This window comes from Bubalus kerabau, chromosome 3, assembly GCF_029407905.1.
Source record: "Bubalus kerabau isolate K-KA32 ecotype Philippines breed swamp buffalo chromosome 3, PCC_UOA_SB_1v2, whole genome shotgun sequence".
Lineage (NCBI taxonomy): Eukaryota > Metazoa > Chordata > Mammalia > Artiodactyla > Bovidae > Bubalus > Bubalus kerabau.
In genome coordinates, this window is record NC_073626.1 from 139,856,562 (window position 1) to 139,881,063 (window position 24,502).

The 24,502-nt window shown below is 37.7% G+C and overlaps 1 protein-coding gene across 4 annotated transcripts in view; it reads right to left on the reverse strand.

Moving 5' to 3' along the window:
* Positions 1 to 24,502, reverse strand: part of SF3B1 (splicing factor 3b subunit 1) — a 59,798-nt gene that overhangs the window by 14,556 nt on the left and 20,740 nt on the right. For 2 of the 4 annotated variants that reach the window (XR_008712053.1, XM_055572999.1), the window contains exons 2-8: positions 21,948 to 22,124; positions 9,624 to 9,790; positions 7,878 to 7,982; positions 7,410 to 7,524; positions 5,489 to 5,568; positions 4,268 to 4,438; positions 526 to 763 (exon numbers count right to left, since the gene is read on the reverse strand). Coding sequence is in view for 3 of the 4 variants with exons in the window: in XM_055572999.1 (XP_055428974.1) it covers positions 526 to 763; positions 4,268 to 4,438; positions 5,489 to 5,568; positions 7,410 to 7,524; positions 7,878 to 7,982; positions 9,624 to 9,790; positions 21,948 to 21,975 (904 nt within the window). In the remaining variant the exon portion in view is untranslated. Of the gene's footprint in view, positions 1 to 525; positions 764 to 4,267; positions 4,439 to 5,488; positions 5,569 to 5,874; positions 5,931 to 7,409; positions 7,525 to 7,877; positions 7,983 to 9,623; positions 9,791 to 21,947; positions 22,125 to 24,502 lie in introns of those variants that run through there. The other 2 variants (XM_055573001.1, XM_055573000.1) reach the window with 2 other exon arrangements.

Genomic DNA, 24,502 nt, shown 5'->3' on the forward strand with positions numbered 1-24,502 from the left:
ATAGCAAACGATGTTATATACAATAATGATATTACATGACAATAATTTATGCTATTATACTATAATATAGTATAGGTTATGGCCTATAAACTTTACTTTCTCCTAACGTTCTTCCTGGGAAACCCTGATGGCTCAGCAGTAAAGAATCCACCTGCAATGCAGGAGATGCAGGTTTCATCCTTGGTTCAGGAAGATCCCCTGCAGATGACAACCCACTCCAGTATTCTTTGGGAAATCCCACGGACAGAGGAGCCTGTCAGGGCTACAGTCCATGGAGTCACAAAAGAGTGGGACACAACTTAATGACTAAGCAACAACAAATGTTCCTCCTAAAATAATCCTTAAACCTCTTTAAGAAGGGAAAAGATTTACACATATAATCTGCTCAATTCTTAACCTGTCCTGAAAACATCTGGTTATTTATCTGTCTATACAGGACCAGAAGAACAGAGTTTCACCCATAGACATACCACTCATCAAATCAACATTTTACTCAAACACATGCCCAGATTCCACTAGAAGTACCTCTTTCTGTTTTGGGGGTCTCATCCCATCTGTTTTTACGAGCACTGGAAGTTGCGCCTCCATGGCCTGGTGTTGCGTGGCCTGGTGTATCGCCTCGTCCAGGAGTAGCAGCTCCCGCAGGTGTGTGACTAGGGGTAGGATCCCATATTTTTGAGCCTGGGGTTGCTCCAGGAGTTTCACTTCCCTTTGCACGACCTGGTGTTTCATCCCATCTTAAGGAAGGGGTATGTCCAGGGGTCTTAACAGAGTAAAACATTTTTATTTCAGACATCCACATGAAAGTAACTAGAAAACTTAAAAAAAAAAATTAAATGTTTTAACTCATGATTAAGAGAGTAGATGTAGATTATCCTTCTGCTTAAAAGATATCTACTTTTTAAGCAAACATGTTTATGACTAAAAACAATTTAAAGATTTAATTTAAAGCACTGAAAAAAGCCCTAGCTTAAAAAAAACAACATATTTTGGGTAATAATCTTGTTATGCCACTAATGGTTCTGTAACTTTTGGGAAAACATTAAGGTTTCTCTGTTGAGATCTCAAAAACTTTCAGTTCTAATGATATGCACCTCTCAAATCTGGGGCTTAGAAACGTGAGCACCAAATTTCCCACTAAGAATAGTTTTGAATTTTTTTTCGATTTTATGTGTTTAATTAATTTAACCATGTTTTGAATCACTTGGGTAATTATAACTTGATACTGCCACATAATTTCAAATCCTTGAAATGAGGTTATATTTACGATCTTTATATTACTCTCAAGATTAATGAAAACAAAAAATTAGAAGCTGACTTAATCAAAAGTTCCATGGTAGTTCAAACAAAGACAAGCAGTGAGCGATACAGGGCATCAGACAGTGTGATAGCAAAATAACCTCCATAATGCAGACAATATCATATCAAAAATGGCAGGTCAATTAGTAGAAACAAAAGTTGTATTTAAATAATTCTATAAGTTTTGTAGTATATTTTTACATATTTCTTTTAAAGTTGGATGCTCCACCCAAGAGTTCTATTTAGCTTTATGTTTGCAAATAAGAATCAGTACTTTTTTTCTTTTTTTTTAGTACTTTTTTTCTTTCAAAAGATTCTATATATTAATCAGGGTTAAGAAATTCTTAATTAGGTGAGTAAAGCATATAAACAGTTGGACCACAAAGAAGGCTGAGCACCCAAGAATTGATGCTTTTGAATTGTGGTGCTGGAGAAGACTCTTGAGAGTCCCTTGCACTGCAAGGAGATTAAACCAGTTAATCCTAAAGGAAATCAACCCTGAATATTCATTGGAAGGACTGATGCTGAAGTTCTAATCCTTTGGTAACCTGATGTGAAGAGCTGACTCACTGGAAAAGACTCTGATGCTGGCTCGGAAAGACTGAGGGGAGGGGAGGAGAAGGGGGCAAAAGATGATGAGATGGTTAGATGACATTACCACCTCAATGGACATGAATCTGAGCAAACTTCAGGAGATAGTGAAGAACACAGAAGCCTGGGGTGCTGAAGTCCATGGGGTCGTGAAGGGTCAGACTTAACTTAGTGACTGAACAACAGTGAACAATAACAAGGCACATAAACTGTTAAAAAAGATCTTTTTGGCAACTGCTCTTCCTACTCAATCAGGTAGGAAAAAATTCTTCCTAGTATCCACTGTAATTCCTACAGACATGATTAGAATAGAATTGTGTTAAATGAGAAACATGAAAGAAAATATGGTCTGAATCTCTAGTTTTTATAAAACAGACATCAACTCTTGGGTCTTCTTTTCTGTTAAAGAGATACAAGACAAGTTTCTTTTTCTCAGTTTTAAAAATTTACACCGAATGCCAACCACGAAATTTAACTTAGTAATCTTTCTCTGCAAAGTCAAGTCCTCTCATGTATCAGCAAGCAAATGGGAAGTCCTCAAGATCTACCTTAAACTAAATTGGTTGGAAATTACATGTTTGGTTTAGAACTCAGTTCTGAGTTTGGAAAAACACTGCCATGGTCTGACATGCTTTTCCTCATTTGTAAACAAATCTGCAGTAGCCTATGCTAGAGTGGACAGTGACTTAGACTAGGGTAGTGGGGACAGAGATCATGTAAAGTGGCTAGATCCTGAATATATTTAAAAGTTGGGCCAAGAAAATTTATTTTGGATAGGATGTCAGATTAAAGAATAAAAGGAATATACAATGACCCTGAAGGGTTTGGTTTGAGCCAATATACATGGGAGCAGGATGGAAAGAATGAATAGGGAAAATCAATTTTATTTTAGAAATACTGATTTTGAGATGCCAATCAAATACACATCAAGGTAAATGTGTTGGGTCTGAGGAACAGAGAAATAAAGATGGATTTGTAAATTTGGGAGTTGTCTTACAAAGACAATATGTAAAGACAGGAGCGAGATCCTAGAGTTAATTTAGACTGAAAAGAGATCTGAAGATTGAGCATTAGAGTACACTAAATTTATGGAAGCTGAGGATGATACAGCAAACAAGACTAAAAAGTAGTAGCCACTAAAAGGAGTATTGTAAAAAGAGAAAGAAATGGATGGTAGCTGGAAGGGGATGTGAGGATCAAGAGATGATTTCTTGCAGTTTTTGGTTTTTTTAAAAGATAAAGATCAGGAAAATGTGTTTGTTGATGATAATAACCTAGAGTACAGAGAAAAAAACTGATGCTATATTAGAGTCCTTGAGTAATAAGAGACAGGAAATGGTACATAAACAGACGGGTTAAGCTGTATACAGTCAATTTGTACTAACAGTCCATATTATAAGAGATGGAAAAGCAGAGTAGATGAGAACATATACAGGCATACCAGCAGATTTCACAGTGGGGACATTTATACTTTTATCTTTTTAATTGTTCCTATTTGGGGTGGGAGAGAAATAGAAATCAAAGTCACAAACTAAAAAGCAGCAGCTAAGGAGGTACAGCTTCACAGAACATAAGGAAGTCATTTGAAGGGAAGGTGAATAGAGCCATTGCTTAATGATCAGTTTGTCTGAGTGATGAAAAAGTTTTGGAATATAAATCATGGTGGTTCTTGTACAACACTTTAAGAGTAATCAATATCATTAAATTGTACACTTAAAAATGGATAAAATGGCAAATTGTATATTTTACCACCAAAAAAGTTTCTAGGAAAATAAACTGACAAAGAAAATGTAGTACTAGTGTGTATATATGACACCTGTAGTCAGACTTAAAATCATCCATCTAGAAAATGAAGAGGACTGCTATGTTATACTCAACCTCCATATAATGTGACGTACTTCCATATCTGTATTTAGTATTTCAAAACGAACATCCCTTTACAAGTTATAAATAGAACTGTTTCCCCCAGAAGTCATGTTGAAGCCCTTATCCTTGCTCTAACTGTACTTGGAGACTGAACCTTGAGTGAGGTAATTAGGTTAAATGAGGTCACAAGGTTGGACCCTAACCTGACAGGACTGGTGTCGTTACAGGCAGAGAAGAGATACCAGAGCTCCCTCGCTCTTCCACGTGTGCAAAGGCCACATGAGGACATAGCAAGAACGCAGACATCTGCAAGTCAGGAGGAGAGCTCTTACTAGGTACTAACCGTGCTGGCACCTTGATCTTCAAGCCTCCAGAACTGTGAGAAAATAAATGCCTCTTGTTTAAGCTACCCAGTCTGAGGTTATCTTGTTAAGGCAACAAAAGCAGACCAATATATTCCATGAGAGAAATAAATTAAAAACAGTAACAATAAAAAATAAAAAGAAATTACCTCTGCTTGATCCCAACTTGATAGCTTTTTTGGAGTGGCACCAGGAGTCTGATCAGCTGTTTGATCCCAACGTCGTTTCCGTTTTGAGGGAGGCTGGGATGCTGCTGCTCCATTGACGACTTTTAGTTCTCCAGCCTTAGCTTTTTCTGCTAGCTGTTGCCTAATTTCTCTCTGAAAAATACACAAATAAACAGTGAGCATCTTTAAAACACTTTCAATATATTTTCATACCATTAGTACAGTTATTTCTACCTAACACCATTTTATTCTTCACTCATTCTCCTTTCTATGCTACTGGTATTTCCATTCCTTATTTTACCTCTCTTTCCTGTATTTTCAAGCTTTATACACTCTCTTTCTATATAATAGATGAGCAAATATGGAACGTATTACATAGAGAGCACTGCTTTATATATAGTTAATGAAGTAAAATCTTCAGTCAATGGCAGCAAACCAAAATGCTTCCACTGAAAAACACTTCAAGTAAAACTCTTAAAAATAGCAATTAAGACTATGTAGTAAGTTGGGAAAGTGATAAATTTTCAAAATTTTATTGTAATTATAACTATGAAGTATTATATATAGTATAGTCACAACAAATATACATTTAATTTACCCTGTGATTTTAAAGTGGAGTTCTGTAACTCCATTAGATATATGGAGTTCTATAACCCCAAAATCTATTTTATATTCATAATAAAGTTACAAAGACTAAGTATTAAAACAGAGCAATCTCTGCAGGCCAGCAGGAACTCATCAGAATATTCAAACTGAATTTCCACACATATTCAAACTGAATTTTGTGGAATAAGAGGCTTTTCAAAAAATGATTTCACTATTTGACTTTTCCCTTACACAGTGACTTCAGGGACATACCATTAATAGCCCCCACAGATATGTCCACTATAAAATATATATGTGTACACATATATTGGAGAAGGAAAGGGCAACCCACTCCAGTGTTCTTGCCTGAGAATCCCAGGGACGGGGGAGCCTGGTGGGCTGCCGTCTATGGGGTTGCACAGAGTCGGACACGACTGAAGCAACTTAGCAGCAGCAGCAGAATTCTGCATAAGGTTCTTTCTCAACTTAATTTTTATTAACAGTAATAAAGTAAGCAATATTTGTGCAGCAAATAAAAAAGGAAATATAAAAGTCTGTCAATCTCAACTTCTTTTACATTCTTCCAACACCATGAAAATAAAAAGCAGGTTTACAGACCTCTTCTTTAGTTAAATGCTGTTCTCGCATTACATCCATGTAAGTCCTAGCATTCATTTTAGGATCAGGGGTCTTCCCTCCTGCAGAAAAGAACAGCAACAGGACAAGAGTACAATAAATAAAAGATAATTAGGTTCAATTGATTTATCTGCCCTGCTCTAATATTACATTATTCCATAATCTTTAATTTATTTTTTGATGAAAAACTTTAATAATTATACATCTTACTTTTTATTGAGTTTGCTGATCAATTTAACCTGTTTGAACACAAACATATCTACAGCAGTTTAAAACAAAGATTTTAATGCATATAAAAACAAAATGACAGCACAGTTTAGTGTCTTCAGAAGTGATGGGTTCCTGGGTTGCTAATCCGGAATACGTACACTTTCGTGCCTTTGTCTCCATCAGCAGTTCTGACTTCAAGCAGCAGAATAGAAGCCTAGAAAATTATCTCTTTACCATTAGTAACACTTTGGAAAGATATTTATATTCAAAACATTACCTGTTGCAAGCTGTTAAAATCCTGACTACAAGTAACTATGACTAGATAAGTTCTTCATACAATGTTCTACAACAGTTTTAGTTTAGAAAATCTGACTTTAAAAAATATACCTCTAATCTTATTCTGATGTCATGTTACTAAAAAGGGCTTCATGGGCTTTCCATGTATTGTTGACCCAAAAACATATTTTTATCTTCTTAGGAAGTATATATAACAACTGGAAACATATTACTTGAAATATATTACTTCTACCAGTTATTATGATGCATATAGAAAAAAAGTGGTGTACAAAGAGATGTGTTAGTCTCTTGGTTAAAGTTTCAGTATTTGCTTTTCAAACTTCGAAATATCTTAAAGAAGCCCAAATGAAACAATACAAGATTCACAGAGGCACACGATGTTTTAGAAATGTGATAATTAGCTATACAAGTAGTATAGCATCATAATTTAGGAAAATATAATAAAATTCTAAGACATTTCCTATGCTGAAGATCATGCCCAATTGATAGTGTCATTCTTTCTGACACTAGCTCTGATAAGACTTCCTTTGGAATACTTTTTCACCATAATCTAGAGAGGATGTGTTGAACTGCACCCTTAAGAATGCAGACAGGACTGGCATATAGCAGTACTGCTGTAGGAAAGAAATTAAGGACAGTTAGTATGGGCCTGTGAATTCTGACATACATGTTTAAATCAATTACAATTATGCAAGTAAAAAAAGAATATCCCTACTAATTCATGCAGGCTGAAAGTCTAATTTATAAACCTGCAGCAGAATCTAATTTTAAGAAACAGGCACCTAATTTTGATTTTGAAACTCACTCACCTGAGGAAAGCATCCATCAGGCTCACTATGCCCCTTGTGCTGACCTGCACACTAAAATCAGCAAAACAGACTCCAACTATTAAAAATATCAAAGTCTTTGTATACATACTTCTGTTTTAACTTTAAGTTTGCTTAGAGCAAAGTAGGTGCATTTATTAAACTATATTTAGAGCAACATGGGGGGAGCTCTAATGTGGAAACAGTTTCTCAAAAGTTAACAATCCTAAAAATCTAGATTTGGGATGAAAACTTTCAATAATTTGAAAGTATCTTGAGCAGAAAAACACATTTGTTCAAAGTAAAGAAAGCGTACCCAAAACAAAAGTAAAAGAAAAACCTTTAACCCTTTGCGTTTCTATGGCATGGGCTCATTAGTTTCTTGTCCTTCTACCTGGAAAGAAAACTGGCATTATAAAGATGAAGAATATGGCATCTGTGACTTCAACCAAATCTACACAAATCTATAGTAAGGGGGATTTTAAAAAAGAAAAGCAAATTCATAAGCATGCCAAAAAAAATCAAAGGGCTAAAGACAACTTAACACAAATAAATTTCTGAATACTTATAGAAAAGTGGGAAAGAATTACCATCTGCAAAAGGATCAAGACGCTCAGGGGAAATTATCATGGTCCGCCTGTGCTTTTTGTATTCATCTTCCCGATCTGCAATCTTCGGAGGTCGATGCTCAGCAAATGGATCATACTGAAAAGAGGTATGTCTCACTTAATATTCACTTAGTAAATAACCAAACAAAATCACAAACAAAAGTCAGAACATTATAAAACATAAAAATGTTTAATAAATGCCTACTAATATTCTGTATCAAATACTCACATAAATGCTATTGTGAGAAAAGCAGGCATATGAGAAATTTCCATAGTTCAATCCCTTTCATGAAATTATCACCTTTATAACATAACTATTTCTAATTTTCTCAAATCAACTCTCCTCAAAACATTAACCTGACTCATAAAATAAATGAGTTTCCCCGGGAGTTGAGACATTCAGTTTTCTTTATCCAAATAAACTCTGGTTTAATTTTTTTTTTAAGTTACCTGTTCTGTTGACTGTGGTATATCATTAAGCAATGCCACAGGGGCATGATATCCTGGCTTCTTCTGACCAAGCAAACTTGTAGATGATGAGTAGTCATCGTCATCCTGCAATGGAATGCCCCCCAAAAACCAAGAAATGTCAGAACTTAGAAACTAGAAAGTACATAGAGATTCAATATGAAATCAAAATACAGTATGATAAAACTTGTTAACACTTGGGTTTTCTGTTCAACTCAAAAAACTATTAAAAAGATTAAATTTAGTTTTCTATACTCTTAAAAAGATTCAATAAGGACTGCTTTCTGTGGAAGTCAAAGTTATATATGTACTAGAAAAATGTGAGCATTTCATTTTTCTCAGTTCAGTTCAGTCGCTCAGTTGTGTCCGACTCTTTGCGACCCAATGAATTGCAGCACGCCAGGCCTCCCTGTCTATCACCAACTCCCAGAGTTCACTCAGACTCACATCCATTGAGTCGGTGATGCCATCCAGCCATCTCATCCTCTGTCATCCCTTTCTCCTCCTGCCCCCAATCCCTCCCAGCATCAGTCTTTTCCAATAAGTCAACTCTTCGCATGAGGTGACCAAAGTACTGGAGTTTCAGCTTTAGCATCATTCCTTCCCAAGAAATCCCCAGGGCTGATCTCCTTCAGAATGGACTGGCTGATCTCCTTGCAGTCCAAGGGACTCTCAGTAGGCATGATTAAATTTGTTTTTCAGATGTGGAAACTACAAACAGCTTCTTTAGAATTCTCCAGTTTACTGGTCTAACTCTTTTTTAAAAAACATGGTTTAACCACAGAAAAAAGTAAAATGTAATTAATTTTAAATATATGTCCCCAATAGTATTACTATGTTTAGACAGAATAATGTTATATTATTATTTTACTAATGTAAGAAGTGCCACAACAGGGAGATCTCAAGAAGATCTTAACACGTCATTTATTTTATTTAAAACTGAAAAAACAATTTCCTGGTCAGCTTTTGGAACACAGAGCCATTACTGCCTCTTACCATTAAGGTATGATATGCAAAGAGGCCTGACTGGCTTCTACAAATTTTGCTTTGGCACTTTAAAATTTTTCTTTAAAAAAGGTGCTAACTATAAAATAAAATATGGCTTGAATTTCATAAAAACAATAAGTTTCACAATCTATATACACAGGTTACTGAATCACACACAAGTGATAAGCTATTTCACCAAATTTGGATGTTTGGGATGGTATGACAAGATATAAGCTCTGTGGAATATATGAAAATACTTTAAGAGATGTGTTTCAAAATGAGAAGTAGTCATCCTTCAGAGTAACTAAAACAGGCTCGAAAAAGCCCATTAATGTCAGTACCAAGAAATAGTTCATTCATATTAAGATACCAAGGGAGAAAAAAAACAGTATCAAGCAAATATCAGAGGTCACAAGCCATTTACAATGAAATCACTTCTTACAGGGCTCCTCCAGATAGAGCTCAGTAGGTAACAATAACTCAGTAGGTTACTTTTACAATGGTTAATGATTTCCAGGTGCTTTGCTGAATAAACTAGTTTTAAAATAAGAGTCAGAAATGAGCACTTCCAGAAGTCTTAGAAGAGAAAGACACCTTCAACAGTTTTAGCCTCCCAAAGAAAAGATTTCTCAATCTCCAAAATGTCTTCCGAGATTAAACCAGATGACTCAATCAGAAAATTTATATTTCTTGCTCTCCAACAAAAAAATGCTAGGACTCTTTGTGTACTATGAAACTTACATCTTCAAGTTCAGTTGCAGCAATTGATGTCACATATCCAGCAAACCTGCTGTCACTTCCACCGTAAATTTCCTGGTCATAATAACCCGTAGAATCAAGGCCCACTCCTTGAGCTTCATCAAGAGCTGCCTTCTTGCCTTGAATTTCTCGGATCTGTGCTTCAATATCTGTAAGAAAATAAACACAGATTTTCTTAGTCTCATTTTCCAAACAGCACTCAACATAATACATTCTCTACTGGGTATAATCAAAATAACCATAAAAAGTATTGATTTTTAACAAATTTAAAATATCTCCACCTCAACAGAAGGTACTTATGCACACAAAAGAAATCCTATTTTATCAACTACAAGTTACTCTTACATTAAAAACAGCTTGCCAAAGTTTATTAAACTACCATTAAATTTTAACCCTTCCCAACTGAAAGAATCCTGGTGACGTTGATTAGGGAGCAAGAACAACACTTAAGATTATTTAAACACTACCAGAGAGGTAAAAACAGTACTGTAGAGAGTGGGTCTCAAACTCAAATGTGCAACAAATCGTCTGCGGGTTCTGATTTTGTTAGAATGCAAAAGGCCTAGATTAGACCCAAGTTTCTGCACTCCTAACAAGTTCCGAGGTAAAAACCTAAACATCTTCAATAGTAAAATAACAAAGGATAAAATCTAAATTCTTAAGCATGTAATACAGAGCCCTACAGTTTGGCTGCAACCACCATCACATTAGATTTATGACTTAGAGTCTGAGCTTTAGATTGAAAATGTATGCCTTAAAGGCTCTTTACCTACTAATACACTGATCTATGTGTCTCAGTTTCCTACAACAGAGAGTTTCGTTTTAAGGATTAAATGACATAATGAGCATGAAACACTTAAGCATTCAATGAGTCCCCCAAGCACTGTGTCTATCCATAGGTCTGACATTCAGAAGATGCACATGTGGTGAATGAAGTATCAACTCTTCTTAACTGCTTTGCTAATTTTTAACTCATCATCTTATAATCTATTTCATATCTCCATCAATTATCTAAATCATGATAATTTCCCAATCATCCTAGTAACATGTTCTCTTGTTTCCTGATCCTATCAAGAACCACACACTGCATATAGTCATGTCTCTTCAGTCTCCTTTAAATACAGACTAGTCTTCCAACCTTTTTTCAGTCTTTCCTGACACCAGGTAACTTTATATTACAAACTAATGTTTCATTTTAATAATCTGAATAATCTATAGGTGTGTAAAGAAAAAAGCGTTTCCACTGCCAGTGATCTGTGACCTCACAAATAGGCATTTCTTGTTAGCTCATTACCTTCAACTGAACTAGTCCTTTGATACTAGGCACTTTTGAAACACTCATTTATTAGTTTGCAAGCATCAAAAGGAAAAAATCCAAGTGGTACAAATAAATGCCTGACCCCCACCCCCAGCTAAGGGAGAAAACCCTCTCTAAGTCTTCAAGATGTGTGTGGTTTAAAGTAGAAAATGTAATAACATTATCTAGTCCAAGGCACAGCATGCAGGAGCAAGTCTCAGAAACTCAAAATAAGGCAATAGAGTTAATACTGAAATCAGCAGCTCCAGTTTGTAAACGAATCTCTTATAGTGTATCAGAGCACTACCATCCCCACTCGTTTTTCCTGCATTTCTCCCCTCAAAACTGTTACAGCAGCCCAGGCAGCAAAGGGCCTCCATCACAATTAACCACAAACAGAAATATCATCATCTGAGTTGACTGATTCATTTTACTATTCTCTCTGCTGCTGCTAAGTCGCTTCAGTCGTGTCCGACTCTGTGCGACCCCATAGACGGCAGCCCACCAGGCTCCCCCGTCCCTGAGATTCTCCACGCAAGAACACTGGAGTGGGTTGCCATTTCCTTCTCCAATGCATGAAAGTGAAAAGTCAAAGTGAAGTCACTCAGTCGTGTCCGACTCTTAGCGACCCCATGGACTGCAGCCTACCAGGCTGCTCCATCCATGGGATTTTCCAGGTCAGAGTACTGGAGTGGGGTGCCATTGCCTTCTCCAACTATTCTCTCTACTGTTGTTTATATATTTATGTATATATTTAAGCTTTAACCCATATTAGCTCCCCCCTGCCCCCCAGAACACTTTTTCTCTTGATATAATACAAAGAACTCTCTCATGGATTAGTAAAATTGGCTCAAGGATGAGTGGAGATCTATTCTCATTTTTTCCTTTTTGAACATTCCCATTTCAGAAATGTTTATGGTTTAAAAAAATAAAAAACCACCACCACTAGGTGCATCTATCATTTTTGAAAGTAAATAGATTTTTTTTTTTTAAAAGAACCATAAATGCTACTGTCATCAGGACTCAGGCAATAAACACAAATGGGTTAATCGTGCCAGCCAAATAGTCTGCAATCTCCTCTCCACAGCATCAGTGTAGTCGACTAACTAACCACTTACATCAAAATCACCTGAGGAATCTGTTACAAGAACAGACTCCTAGGCCTCAAATACACTAAATCAGAACCTCCAGTGTATGAACCCAGGCTTCCACATTATCAGGAAACTCATACCTAGCCCAGTATCTCTCCATTTGCAGCCCATCCCAGTCTCACCAAAATCACCAATTTTATATTTTCCTCTAGGTGATATACAAATAAAAAATCAGAAAGGGGCACTGTTTCATAAAAACTGCATCACACTATACTTATCATTGTGCAGCATGCTCAGTCCCCAACTTACATCACAGACAGCTTTATTTCCCCTCTAAAGAACTTTTCCGTTGTAAGGTTTCACTAACTATTATCCCTTTATTTGGATAATATGTTTATTCAGAAACTGTCATCTACTGAATTTTACCTACTGATTTTATGTCTTTACTGATTAGCAACAGTTTTCTTATTGTGGAACAATTATAGCAAAATATTAAGAATTGGTAAAGTTGGGCAATGGGTTACACTGTGTTCAGTACATTTTTTTCCTACACTTTCCTATATTACATTTCATAATAGAAGTCTCTGAAAGTAATTTTTCAAAGTTGTCTCTCCAGCAAAGGTTTATAAAATTCCACAGCTTTCAAATTTTACACTCTACATCTCTGGGAAAGACAGAAAGTTGTCTTTAACTCTTTATTTTCAAAGTTACCTAACACTCTATTACAGCTACTGGTACACAAGTACTCCTGTACTTTCTTAAATAGGAACTGACTAAAAATAAGCAAATAGATAATCTCAGACAGCAAATTATTAACATGTAAGACTTCTTCAGTTCTGTTCAGTCGCTCAGTCGTGGCCAACTCTTTGCGACCCCATGAACTGCAGCACGCCAGGCCTCCCTGTCCATCACCAACTCCCGGAGTTCACTCAAACTTCTTAGCAAGTATGAAAAAAAGTGAGGTGGAACATACCCAAAAGAATAACCAGAGGTCTAAAATATTAAAAAAAGGATGTGAGGAGGCAAAGAAGGAAATGTTTATGCTAATCTAGCTCTAGTTCAATTATGACCAACGTGAACAAATCCTCTATTACCACCTAATCCCCTTCCAATTTAGAATCTCTATAATTCAAGACATTCAGATGTGAAAATAAAGAAAAATGGATACTGTCTGCTAGAGATTGGACAAAAGATTGGGACCTCCTAATGGTCATGTATGTGACTGCCAAGAGCTAGCACTCTTAGTCCACCAAAAGGTTTAAGTATTCCAGTCTTCATGTTGTGCGTATCAATAGTGTATGCCTTTTTATTACCAAGCTGTATTCCACCGTACCACAGAGTATTTATCCATTCTCTATTTGACTGGCATTCAAGTTGTTTGCAGCTTGCAGAGATACAAACGAAGCTGTGTAAACATTAGCCTACAGGTTTTTGTGTGAACACAGATTTTAATACCCCCAGAGTAAATAACCTGTGAGTAGGATTGCTGAGTCTTATAGCAAATACATGCTTCATTTTATCAGAAACTTGGAGCCCTTTTTGTGGGTTTACTTGAGCAAGTTTAAGAACAGAGGAGAAATGAATTATTCTGTACAACAGAAGAATTTTAACCAATACAATACGGGAGAGAAATTAAGGGAACAGTAAAATGAAGAAAAGCTGGGATACGTGAAATTATAAAATCCCAGTTTTATGGCATTAAAGGGTATCAGGAGGTATAAACATCTAATAATATGGATTTCTAAATTATCTGCATAAGCACCTCACTTCTGTTCTCTACCTAACCCTACCCCTATCTTCAGTAAAATCTATCAAGGGGGAAGGAGGCTTCTATGATAGCACTCTTGGTTATTAATGCTGAAAGTTTAAAAACAGATAAAAGTAAAATCAACTACACTCCAATAAAAATTTTTAAGAAAAGAAAAAAGAAGTAGAAATTCCCTATCCTGATGGTAGATTTGGAATCCTAAAATTAAAATGATGCATGATTCTTCAAATCCCCAGAGCTGGCATATTCTGGAAGTGGTTAAAAAACAAACAAACAAAGACCTGGGGGGGGGGGGGGGAATCAAAGTACTAGTTAAGTATTAGACTTGTATTTACCAAAGAGCCTGCAAGAGCCTCACTAAAGGATGATTCTAGAGGATAACCTGTCAAGAACAGGGTTTTTCTTAAGTTTGTATTTCCGTTTTAAGGTATGTCTATCAGCAGGAGTCAAAAAAAAAAAATTGCCGGCAGCAACAAAGCTTATTAGAAAATTTTGAGTATATTCATTGCCAGTATGGCGCTAGTGGTAAAGAATTCGCCTGCCAATGGACTAGACACAAGGGTTCAATCACTGTTTGATTCCTGGATCAGGAAGATCCCCTGGAGAAGGGCATGGCAACCCACTCCAGTATTCTTGCCTGGAGAATCCCAAGGACAGAGGAGCCTGGAGGGCTCCAGTCTACAGGGTCAAAAAGAGTCCAACAGATTACAGTGATTTTAGCGAAGTTAGAGTGGGAGGGGCACTTGAATTTGACTTCCTTGCCTTGGCTAGTCTAACCAAAACCTGGAGTATTATTTCAGAACTATACTCTTTCCAAAAGCCATTTATTTTCTTGGAGCTTTCCCTGCTTGTGGGCCTCCTGACACTTTGACTGTCACAGCAGTGGTGGGAGTGTCTAACAGGGAGTTGTGTTTTTATTGCCATTTTCTCCTTTCCCTCCAGACTGTGGGAAACCGTACAGGAGGACAAAGGTACTACAACCAGTTAATTGCAAGAAAAAATAAAAAGACATGAAGGAGGAACATACAGATTTTAGATTACAATATATGAAATTTATTTGGAATTTAATTCAAATGAATTGTAAAAAAATGTTTATAAGGCAATCAGCAAAATCAAACACTGATGAATATTTTATTACTTAGGTTTAATAACAGATTTTTTTTTTTTGGCAGTGCCATGCAGCATACAGGATCTCTGTTCCTCAACGAAGGATTCAACCTAGGCCACCCCAGTGGAAGAGCTGAATTCTAACCACTAGACCACCAGGGAACTCCCAATAATGGTTTTTTCCCCCTTTCTTAATAATGGTATTTTTTTAAGTCCTTATATTTTAGAGATACACACTGAAAAATGTATGGATATATATAAAATAGAAGCCAATGGGAATTTGCTACATGACTCAGGAAATTCAGGGCTGGGTAACAACTTAGAGGGTGGGCTGGGGAGGGGGGTGAGAGGGATGTTCACCTGGGAGGGGACATGGGTAAACCTATGGCTGACTCTTGATGTTTGGTAGAAACCAATGCAATAAGTCGTAAGTCATAAGTTGCTCAGTCGTGTCTGACTCTTTGCAACCCCACGGGCTGTAGCCTACCAGGCTTCTCTGTCCATGGGATTTTCCAGGCAAGAATACTGGAGTGGGTTGCCATTTCCTTCTCCAGGAGATCTTCCCAACCCAGGGATTGAACCCGGCTCTCCCGCATTGTAGGCAGACGCTTTACTATCTGAGCCACCAGTCAAGTCCAAAAAGAACTTAGGATTTACATATTTTATGTATATTTGCCATAATAAGATTGAGAAAGAGGTCTAATAATCAGAAAATAAATTTATCTATTTATCCAAAAAAATATATGTATAAAATTATCTATCTGGGATTTGCTTTGAAATAACAGGAAAGGTGAAAAAGACTAGTGAAGAGATTAAGAAAAAGTGGCTCTGCCTTTACAACTGTTCAAGCCACATGATTAGATAAGCACAATATGGGGGTTTATTTCACTATTATATTTTTGTATATGTTTTCAATTTTCAATAAAAAGTTAAAATGTTTTAAAAGCAATTTAAAGTTTCTCCTTTTTTCTCATTCTTGGTTCTCATTTCTTCTAACCCTTTGAAAACACAGCCTCTGGCCCCATGCAACAGAAAATAAAAGCTCTCTCTTCTCTGAAATGGAATCCTCTGGTGTACATAAACAGAATTTTTTTAAGTTCTCTGATGTATACTATCTTATGGCAGAAGTGAAGAGGAACTAAAAAGCCTCTTGATGAGAGTGAAAGAGGAGACTGAAAAAGTTGGCTTAAAGCTCAACATTCAGAAAATGAAGATCATGGCATCTGGTCCCATCACTGGAAACAGTGTCAGACTTTATTTTTTTGGGCTCCAAAAATCACTGCAGATGGTGACTGCAGCCATGAAATTAAAAGACACTTACTCCTTGGAAGGAAAGTTATGACCAACCTAGATAGCATATTCAAAAGCAGAGACATTACTTTGCCAACAAAGGTCCGTCTAGTCAAGGCTATGGTTTTCCCTGTGGTCATGTATGGATGTGAGAGTTGCACTGTGAAGAAAGCTGAGCGCCGAAGAATTGATGCTTTTGAACTGTGGTGTTGGAGAAGACTCTTGAGAATCCCTTGGACTGCAAGGAGATCCAACCAGTCCATTCTAAAGGAGATCAGCCCTGAGTGTTCTTTGGAAGGACTGGTGCTAAAGCTGAATCTCCAGTACTTTGGCCACCTCATATGAAGAGTTGACTCATTAGAAAAGACTCTGATGCTGTGAGGGATTGGGGGCAGGAGAAGAAGGGGACAACAGAGGATGAGATGGCTGGATGGCATCACCGACTTGATGGACGTGAGTTTGAGTGAACTCTGGGAGATGGTGATGGACAGGGAGGCCTGGCGTGCTGCGATTCATGGTGTCGAAAAGAGTCGGATATGACTGAGTGACTGATCTGATCTGATCTGATGTACTATCTTAACCCTTAAAAGTTTCAATTCTTGTCATTTTTTCTTCTTTTCCAGTTTTACTCATCTTGCAAGTGATGGTAACGTGAAATCTAAACGTTAAGATATATATATTTTAAAAACCAACTATGCTCCAGTGATCTACAGAATGTCATCATTCAACTGAAACTCTCCTCTTTTTGGAGGGAAACTGATCCTAGGATGATTTTCAACTATCAGAGAACAAATCCTTCCCTAGGAGACAAGAGGTTGATTATATTAACAGCATGAATTCATGAACAAATTTATGAAGAGGCCCATTTGAAATCTCAAGTCATTCAATAGGCAGATTTCCATTTTTCATTTACTTAAAAATTGTTTATTACTAATCCAAAAATCGTGATAATTTAAAACTTAAAATTATAGACATTTTCCAGACATAAATACATCAAATGTTTCATCCGGGAATCGAATTTGATATCAAAATATAAAATACTGCTGGAACTTGTACCTTCTAGAAGATGAAAAACATCTAACCTACTGTTTGTATTTTAAACTAAGACCTAAATATCAAACTCTGACATGAACCATCACTGGTCACATCTGATACAACTGTTTAACTGCTCCCCACCAATTCTGTCCTACTGGTTTCCCCTTCTGAGCCTTTCCTTTTTCCTATGCCTCAGACAATGCTAAATCTAGCCTGCAGCACTTCCTCCTCGATACATTTTTATTCCTCATTTTTAATTTGTACAATTTGCAACATTCTATAATTCATCACTTTGCATTACAGAGACACAGCCTTTGGGCGTGCTGCAAGGCTTGTGCGATCTTAGCTCCCTGGCCAGGTATAGAACCAGTGGCCGTTGTAGTGGAAGCTCGGAGTCCTAACCACTAGACTGTTCAGGGAATTCTCCCAGACACAGCCTTTGGATGTTAATCATTCACTGACACCTTTTAGTCTGATCCATAAGTAACATCTAATCACTACCAATCAGAAGCAAGTGGTAAACAAGGATTTCTCAAATATGAGACGTCTAAAAAATATGCAGAAAAACAGAAAGTATATTCTGTATACCAACTCTCAATCTTTTCCTTAAACAAAACCCTAGTAGGACAACTAACTATGGTGGTAAATTATTTTACTGAACACTACAAACAACAGTTCCTAAAAGATTAATTCCTAACTAGTATCAATTAAATTCTTACATAATTCTACAGGAAGGAAAATTTTGAAATCTTTTTTTTTTTTTTTAATTTTGAAATCTTTAAACAACTTTTTTCCTTTTTAACAACATTCATACTACATGTCTACAAAACCGAAATAACAACTATTCTGGACACAGGAAAGTAAAAATCTCAGAAGACGCAGAGAAATAAAATAATTATTCCAGTCATTCTGCAAGCAAAGAATTAGGGAGAAAACTTCTTCAGCCTTGTGATGCAGCTGAAAATCCATTCAAGGGATGGTGGCTAAACAAGCCAATACATGGAATTTTTGGATAATCCATCTTTTTTCCTTTCCAAACAGAACACTGTGGTTCCCTCACGGGCCAAAATCAGCAGTATCTCAAGAACTGCTGGCTGGCAAGATTACCCACATTAATAACTTTATACACTTGACATGACATGCAAAAAGGGATTACATTTGATTTTAATAAATCCAGTTCTTTTTATATTTCAATACTGGGAAGCTTATAAGCCACAGTGACCCAGGATAAAAAAATAATAATCCGGTTGGTTAAAGAGGCTGTTAAGGGTTGATTCTAACAAATATTTGAAAGGAATATGACAACAAGAGGAAAAAAAAAAAGACTGGTTTGGGTCAATGAAGGGAAATAATAGCCTATGGAAAAAAACTATATTGGAAGGTACAACAATAACTTACTTCAGCTTGAATACTAAAGTATTATTTATCTCACAAGACTCAATTACAAAGTACTGATGCAGCCATATTTTAACAATAAATTACCAGGTACAACAAAGAAATGTCCTTACCAGAAGCATTATTTAGAATGAAAAGATTTTAATTTTTATATAAAAAAAGCAGCATGATGGACAACTTTAAGACAAAAACAAGTATTACATACTTTTAAAAGTTGGTCCAGGGAGTTCCCAGGTGGTCCAGTAGTTAGAACTTGTGCTTTCACTGCCATGGCCTGAGTTCAATTCCCAAGTGAGGGAATTACGATCCCGCAAGACACTCAGCACAGCCAAAAAACCAAGACTGCTCCAGTGAGATTCAAATTTAAGACTTCCTCTCAACTACTTCAGCATCCTAAAAGGTTACCCTTACTCCCTCTAGATCATCCTTTACCACAATCAATGACTTAGTCCTAAGTCACAGAGGTAACGTTACCTCAGGGAATGAAGAGGGTGCTTCATCCTGGAGATACTGGAAGGCCAAAGTCAAGCCTAGCCAAATATCCTAATTTGATGTTAACATGTCTCAGGAGGTTCCCAAAATATAAGCTCAGGAAGTTCCCAAAATTTAAGTCCTTCCCACTTATCTTAGCCTAACAGAAGTACTCAAACCTACCAAACTGTTCAAATGTCAGTGTTTAAGTGCCCCCTTTCTGTGATAGTCTTAATACTTTCAGTATAATCTCTCAATAAGTGTTGATTAAAATATTCAGCATTCACACATCAGGAACTGTGGATACCAAAGGACAGTTTCTGTATACAACTGTAAAGTAGAAGAGAAAACCTTAACACTGTAAAATATTATAAGTAATAAAGATTAGGAGTGCTGTAATAGCAGTACACGCAAGTCAAACACACAAACAAAAATCCAAGAAAGTAATTCTGATCCAGTTTATCGGAGATGGCTTAAGAAGTAAAAACAGAGGTGGACTCTGAAGGACTAGTATTCTCCAGGAAAATGTCATGAGAAAGGAACAAGAAACTGTACATTCATCATACTGTCTTACTCCAGTAAGTGACTTACTCCAGTAAGTGACTGGACAATGTCTTTGTATACAGATAGTGTTCACACCTGAAATACTTCTCAGCTAATTCATATAATCCCATATAAAACCAATTCCAGTAAATGAATTGCAATCTTCTACAGACCAAAACTTTCAACTGTGCTTCTAAAACACGGGAGAACTAATAATAACTTTGATTTTCCTATCCAAAAGTTATCTTATCATAAAGATACCAAAAAAGTAATCAAGGCCACAAAATGCCCCAAGCGAATAATCTACAAGATAAACAAGAATAGCCAACATCTTTATCTTTTCTAATTATTTTACAAAAGTAGTAGTCTAAAGACAGAAGTGCCCCCAAAACACTTTGGGATTAAAACAGTGTTTCAATCCCAAATACCTAACAAGAACAGTAAAAATATAAAAGTCACTTCCACTTCATCAGTCTGTTTCATAAGTTGCAGAAAACTGGACTCAATTTCTAGGGGTGACACAATCATTAACAGCACCAACCAACATTTTTCAGATGCATCTACTTTTTTCCTCCTTGAACTCTCTCTTCCTGCCACAACTAGCCAAACACATCTTTCACGAGTCACTGCCTAGGTACAAGACGTCGTCTCAGGTTCAAATGTCCTCCCCTAATTTAAAACCCATTGATCCTTTTAGACCAGGGATACGTCACCTCCTCTATGAAATAGCCCTAAGCATAAATTAATGCCTCCGTTACCCAGGTTCCCGAAATACACTGCTTATATTTAAGCATTCAATTGCCTCATAAAGAATGAAGATAGATAGCTGTTTCCCCACTAGGCTATAAAACTTGATGACCTTAGTCTTTATTACCTCCCACAAACTAACACCAAGCCACGAACCCAGAAACGACATGTGACATAAAAGTAAAAAACGACGTGTGAAATAAAAGTAACTCTTCGAAACAGTGTTTGATTAAAACTTCAGATTTCAAGTCAGAAATCAAGGAATGCAGTTCCAACTTCCCATTCCTCATCTTTTCTCAAAAGTGACCCTGCTGCTGCTGCTGCTGCTGCTAAGTCGCTTCAGTCGTGTCCGACTCTGTGAGACCCCATAGACGGCAGCACACCAGGCTCCCCCGTCCCTGGGATTCTCCAGGCAAGAACACTGGAGTGGGTTGCCATTTCTTTCTCCAATGCATGAAAGTGAAAAGTGAAAGTGAAGTCGCTCAGTCGTGTCCGACTCTTAGCGACCCCATGGACTGCGGCCCACCAGGCTCCTCCGTCCATGGGATTTTCCAGGCAAGAGTGCTGGAGTGGGGTGCCATTGCCTTCTCCGAGTTACAGATTACTTATGTACAATGGCAGCAGCTGAAATGTCTAGGTTTGCTTAGTTTTGCTTAAGTATCAGGTAATATCAATCACCAGATAACAACTGATCAATAGGTGTTGAGCATAAGCTGAAATGCCATTCAAATTTAGAAGAACCAAGCATTAATACAGTACTGGAGTGGGGTGCCACTGCCTTCTCCGCAAAAGTGCCCCTTACTTCCTGTCATTTCTGAATACTCCCTGAAGGGGGACTACAGCCTATTTCCAATATTTTCCTAATTTCGCATTCTCTGTATTTCACAAAACGACCAACTTGTTCAAAAGCTTTGGCCATTATTAATGTGCCTTTCCCTGTTCCATCAAAAATCAGTCTCAAAAGAAAAAAGGCCCCTATTATACTAAAAGTAATCAAAGGAGGAGAAAACTACCAGATTTTATTTCCAAATCATTCCGAACCACCACCAAAAAAACCCAAGGTATGTATCTTAGACGCCTGAAGACATACAAATTAACCAAGCTTAGAGTAACGAGCCTCAGTTTGACTAAACTCGACTGAGTGCCGCCCGGAAAGCGGCTGCCGTATTTCAGTGCTTTTCTGACCCTCCCCTGCACAAACTATGCCAACGACAGTTTCGAGAGGTGAGAGAGACTTTGTTCCCACGCCCTTTTCCCCGCTCCCTTACCCAGGAATTATCCTTAGAGATCTGTTTAAACGAGGCCCCCAGTCAGAGAAGAAAAGCAATGCTGAAGTAGCAGCACCCAAACACGGAACAAAGCGCCTGTCGGGGGTGTACGAGTAGGACGCCATTACGCGGGGCAGTGGCCTGCGCCTCTGGCGCCGAGCAGACAACCCGGGGCCCGAAGCGCGAGTTCGGACCCCCAGAAAAGAAACCACAGGAAGAGGCAGAAACCTAGGAAGACAAAGTCTTAGCAGGTTGGCAGCGGAGAATCTACGTAACAAGGGGAAAACCGCTTACCTTCGTGAGTCTTGGCGATCTTCGCCATTTTGTCCACTCGAACACACAGACGGAACTGGCGCTCCCAAGAACTTCCGCTCGTCGCCGCTGCCACGGAGAAAAATAGCTGGGGGCCGCTCTCCGCGCAAGCGCCAAGCGGGAGCGCGCTCGGTCGGTGACACGTGACAGAGCAGCCACCTATATAGAACAGAGAGGTGCATTGTGGGTGGAGGGAGGAGTCAGGATTGCTCTTGGAGACGGTTGCCGTGGTAAACCCAAGGACTACGTGAGCTTTAGCGCCCTATAACGAGTAACTCCGCCGTGGAGGAAAGTGGATTCCAGCAGGGCAGTTAAAAACAGTCGCTGAAAGAAACACTACGGTTTCAGGACTGGACGAAGCCTCAGACCTTCAGTCCCCTTTCTCCAAATTCACCAGACGGAGTTTGAGGCCAAAAACTTTCCTCAGCATGTCTCAGCTGTTGTAGTGCTTAGTTAACAGTTACAACAGTCTCATCCCTGTGAATTCAAGGTCGTTTTCTTTTTAACTAATTACTTAGCATTTGATTAGGAGTTTTGTCTACAATATACGTTCCCAATCGCTATTGAAATCCACATAAAGAGGGTAACTTGTTGGTAATCCCATAACTCCCACAAAGTGGATAAATTGTTGCTAATCTCATTTAAGAAATGACGGGAAAAAGCTAGGCCAGGGTTATATATGAGATTGCACAAGGTCACACAGTTATTAAATTACACAGCAGGAACTCTGCCACTCTTTTCTGAGTTCTTAGAAAAGTCCCGATTGTCAGCACTAACACTAATGAAATGTTTCTGATAATCCTAAATGTCATTCCTAAATCAGGAATTTTTTTTTCTCCTAAATATCAGCTGTACAAGCATAACCTTGTCACACTGGCTTTGGACTCTGAAGAACGCAACAATTTAATAGAGAAATGACTCATTGGAAAAGACACTGATGCTGGGAGGGATTGGGGACAGGAGGAGAAGGGGATGACAGAGGATGAGATGGCTGGATGGCATCACTGACGCGATGGACGTGAGTCTGAGTGAACTCCAGACGTTGGTGATGGACAGGGAGGCCTGGCGTACTGCGATTCCTGGGGTCGCAACGAGTCGGACACAACTGAGCGGCTGAACTGAACTGAACTGAAGGCAGGTAAAGGTCAAGTTATAGACATCACAAAACAACTTACCTTGTTGTGTGACAGACTCAGAATACAAATACTTAGTAGAAACTTACGTAATAAAAAAGTGAGGTAGTTTTTTTTTGGGGGGGGGGTGCTGTGTGAGCTCTAGTTCCCTGACCAGGGATTGAACCTGGGCCCCTTGCATTGGGGGCACAGAATTTTAGCCACTGGACCACTGGGGAGGTCCCCCAAAGTGACATTTTAATAGCATCAATGAAAAAATCAATTTGATGGGTTAAAGTTTTCAGTTTAATTTAGGTTAAACAATAGCTGGAGGAGAAAGGGGATGAGGTAAGAGAAGAACATGTAGATTATTAAATCAATTGTTTATAAATTCTAGTTCTTGGATTGGCAGAGGGTCCATAGATATTCCTTAAATGGCATATAACCTACACATAGATTACATATATTCTTTTATATATACAAAATAGCATATTTTAAAGTAAAAGAAAAAAGAATAAATGAGAAATAAGGAATTAAAGGTGTTATTATGTCCATCAAAAACCAATAAACAAAAACAATTCACCCGTGTTGACAAAAATAATAGCAAGGATGTTGCATTTCTTGATTCATTATTTTTTAAAAGATAAACTCCTTTATACAAGACAATCACTGTCATGTAAAAAATATATGAAAAGGAAATTCACCAAAACGTTAAGAGCAAATGTTTGTGAATGATAGAATTGAGTGGTTTTTTCTTTAAGAGGTGGACACGACTGAGCGATTTCACTTTCACTTTTCACTTTCATGCACTGGAGAAGGAAATGGCAACCCACTCCAGTGTTCTTGCCTGGAGAGTCCCAAGGACGGGGGAGCCTGGTGGGCTGCCGTCTCTGGGGTCGCACAGAGTCAGACACGACTGAAGCGACTTAGCAGTAGCAGTAGCAGTTCTTTATATTAATAATTCTTAGTATTTTCCAGATACTCTGCTATGAGCATGTCTTATTTTTATAAGCAGGAAAAAAATGAAAAGCATTTGTAAAGTAGGCATCCCGTGTCCTCTTTCCCAAGATATAAGTTGTGCCTGCTGGCCACTTTGTATTATGTGCATATTTCTCTAGGTTCCTAGGTATTAAAAGTTACTTTTGTAGGGCAAGGGCATGTTTTGGAAAGTAAGATATGAGAGACTTGGTCAAAGATCATTGGATACTCCCTTCTACTAATCTTCTAAAAATGAATTGTCTTTTATAAAACAATAACTTGAATTTTTAGACAGTAAGAAATAAAGAGTTTTTTTTTTTAAATAACTTGTTGTTTAGTTGCTAAGTCATGTTCAACTTTTTAGCAACCCCAAGGACTATAACCTGCCAGGCTCCTCTGTCCATGGGATATCCTAGGCAAGAATACTGGAGTGGGTTGATATTCCCT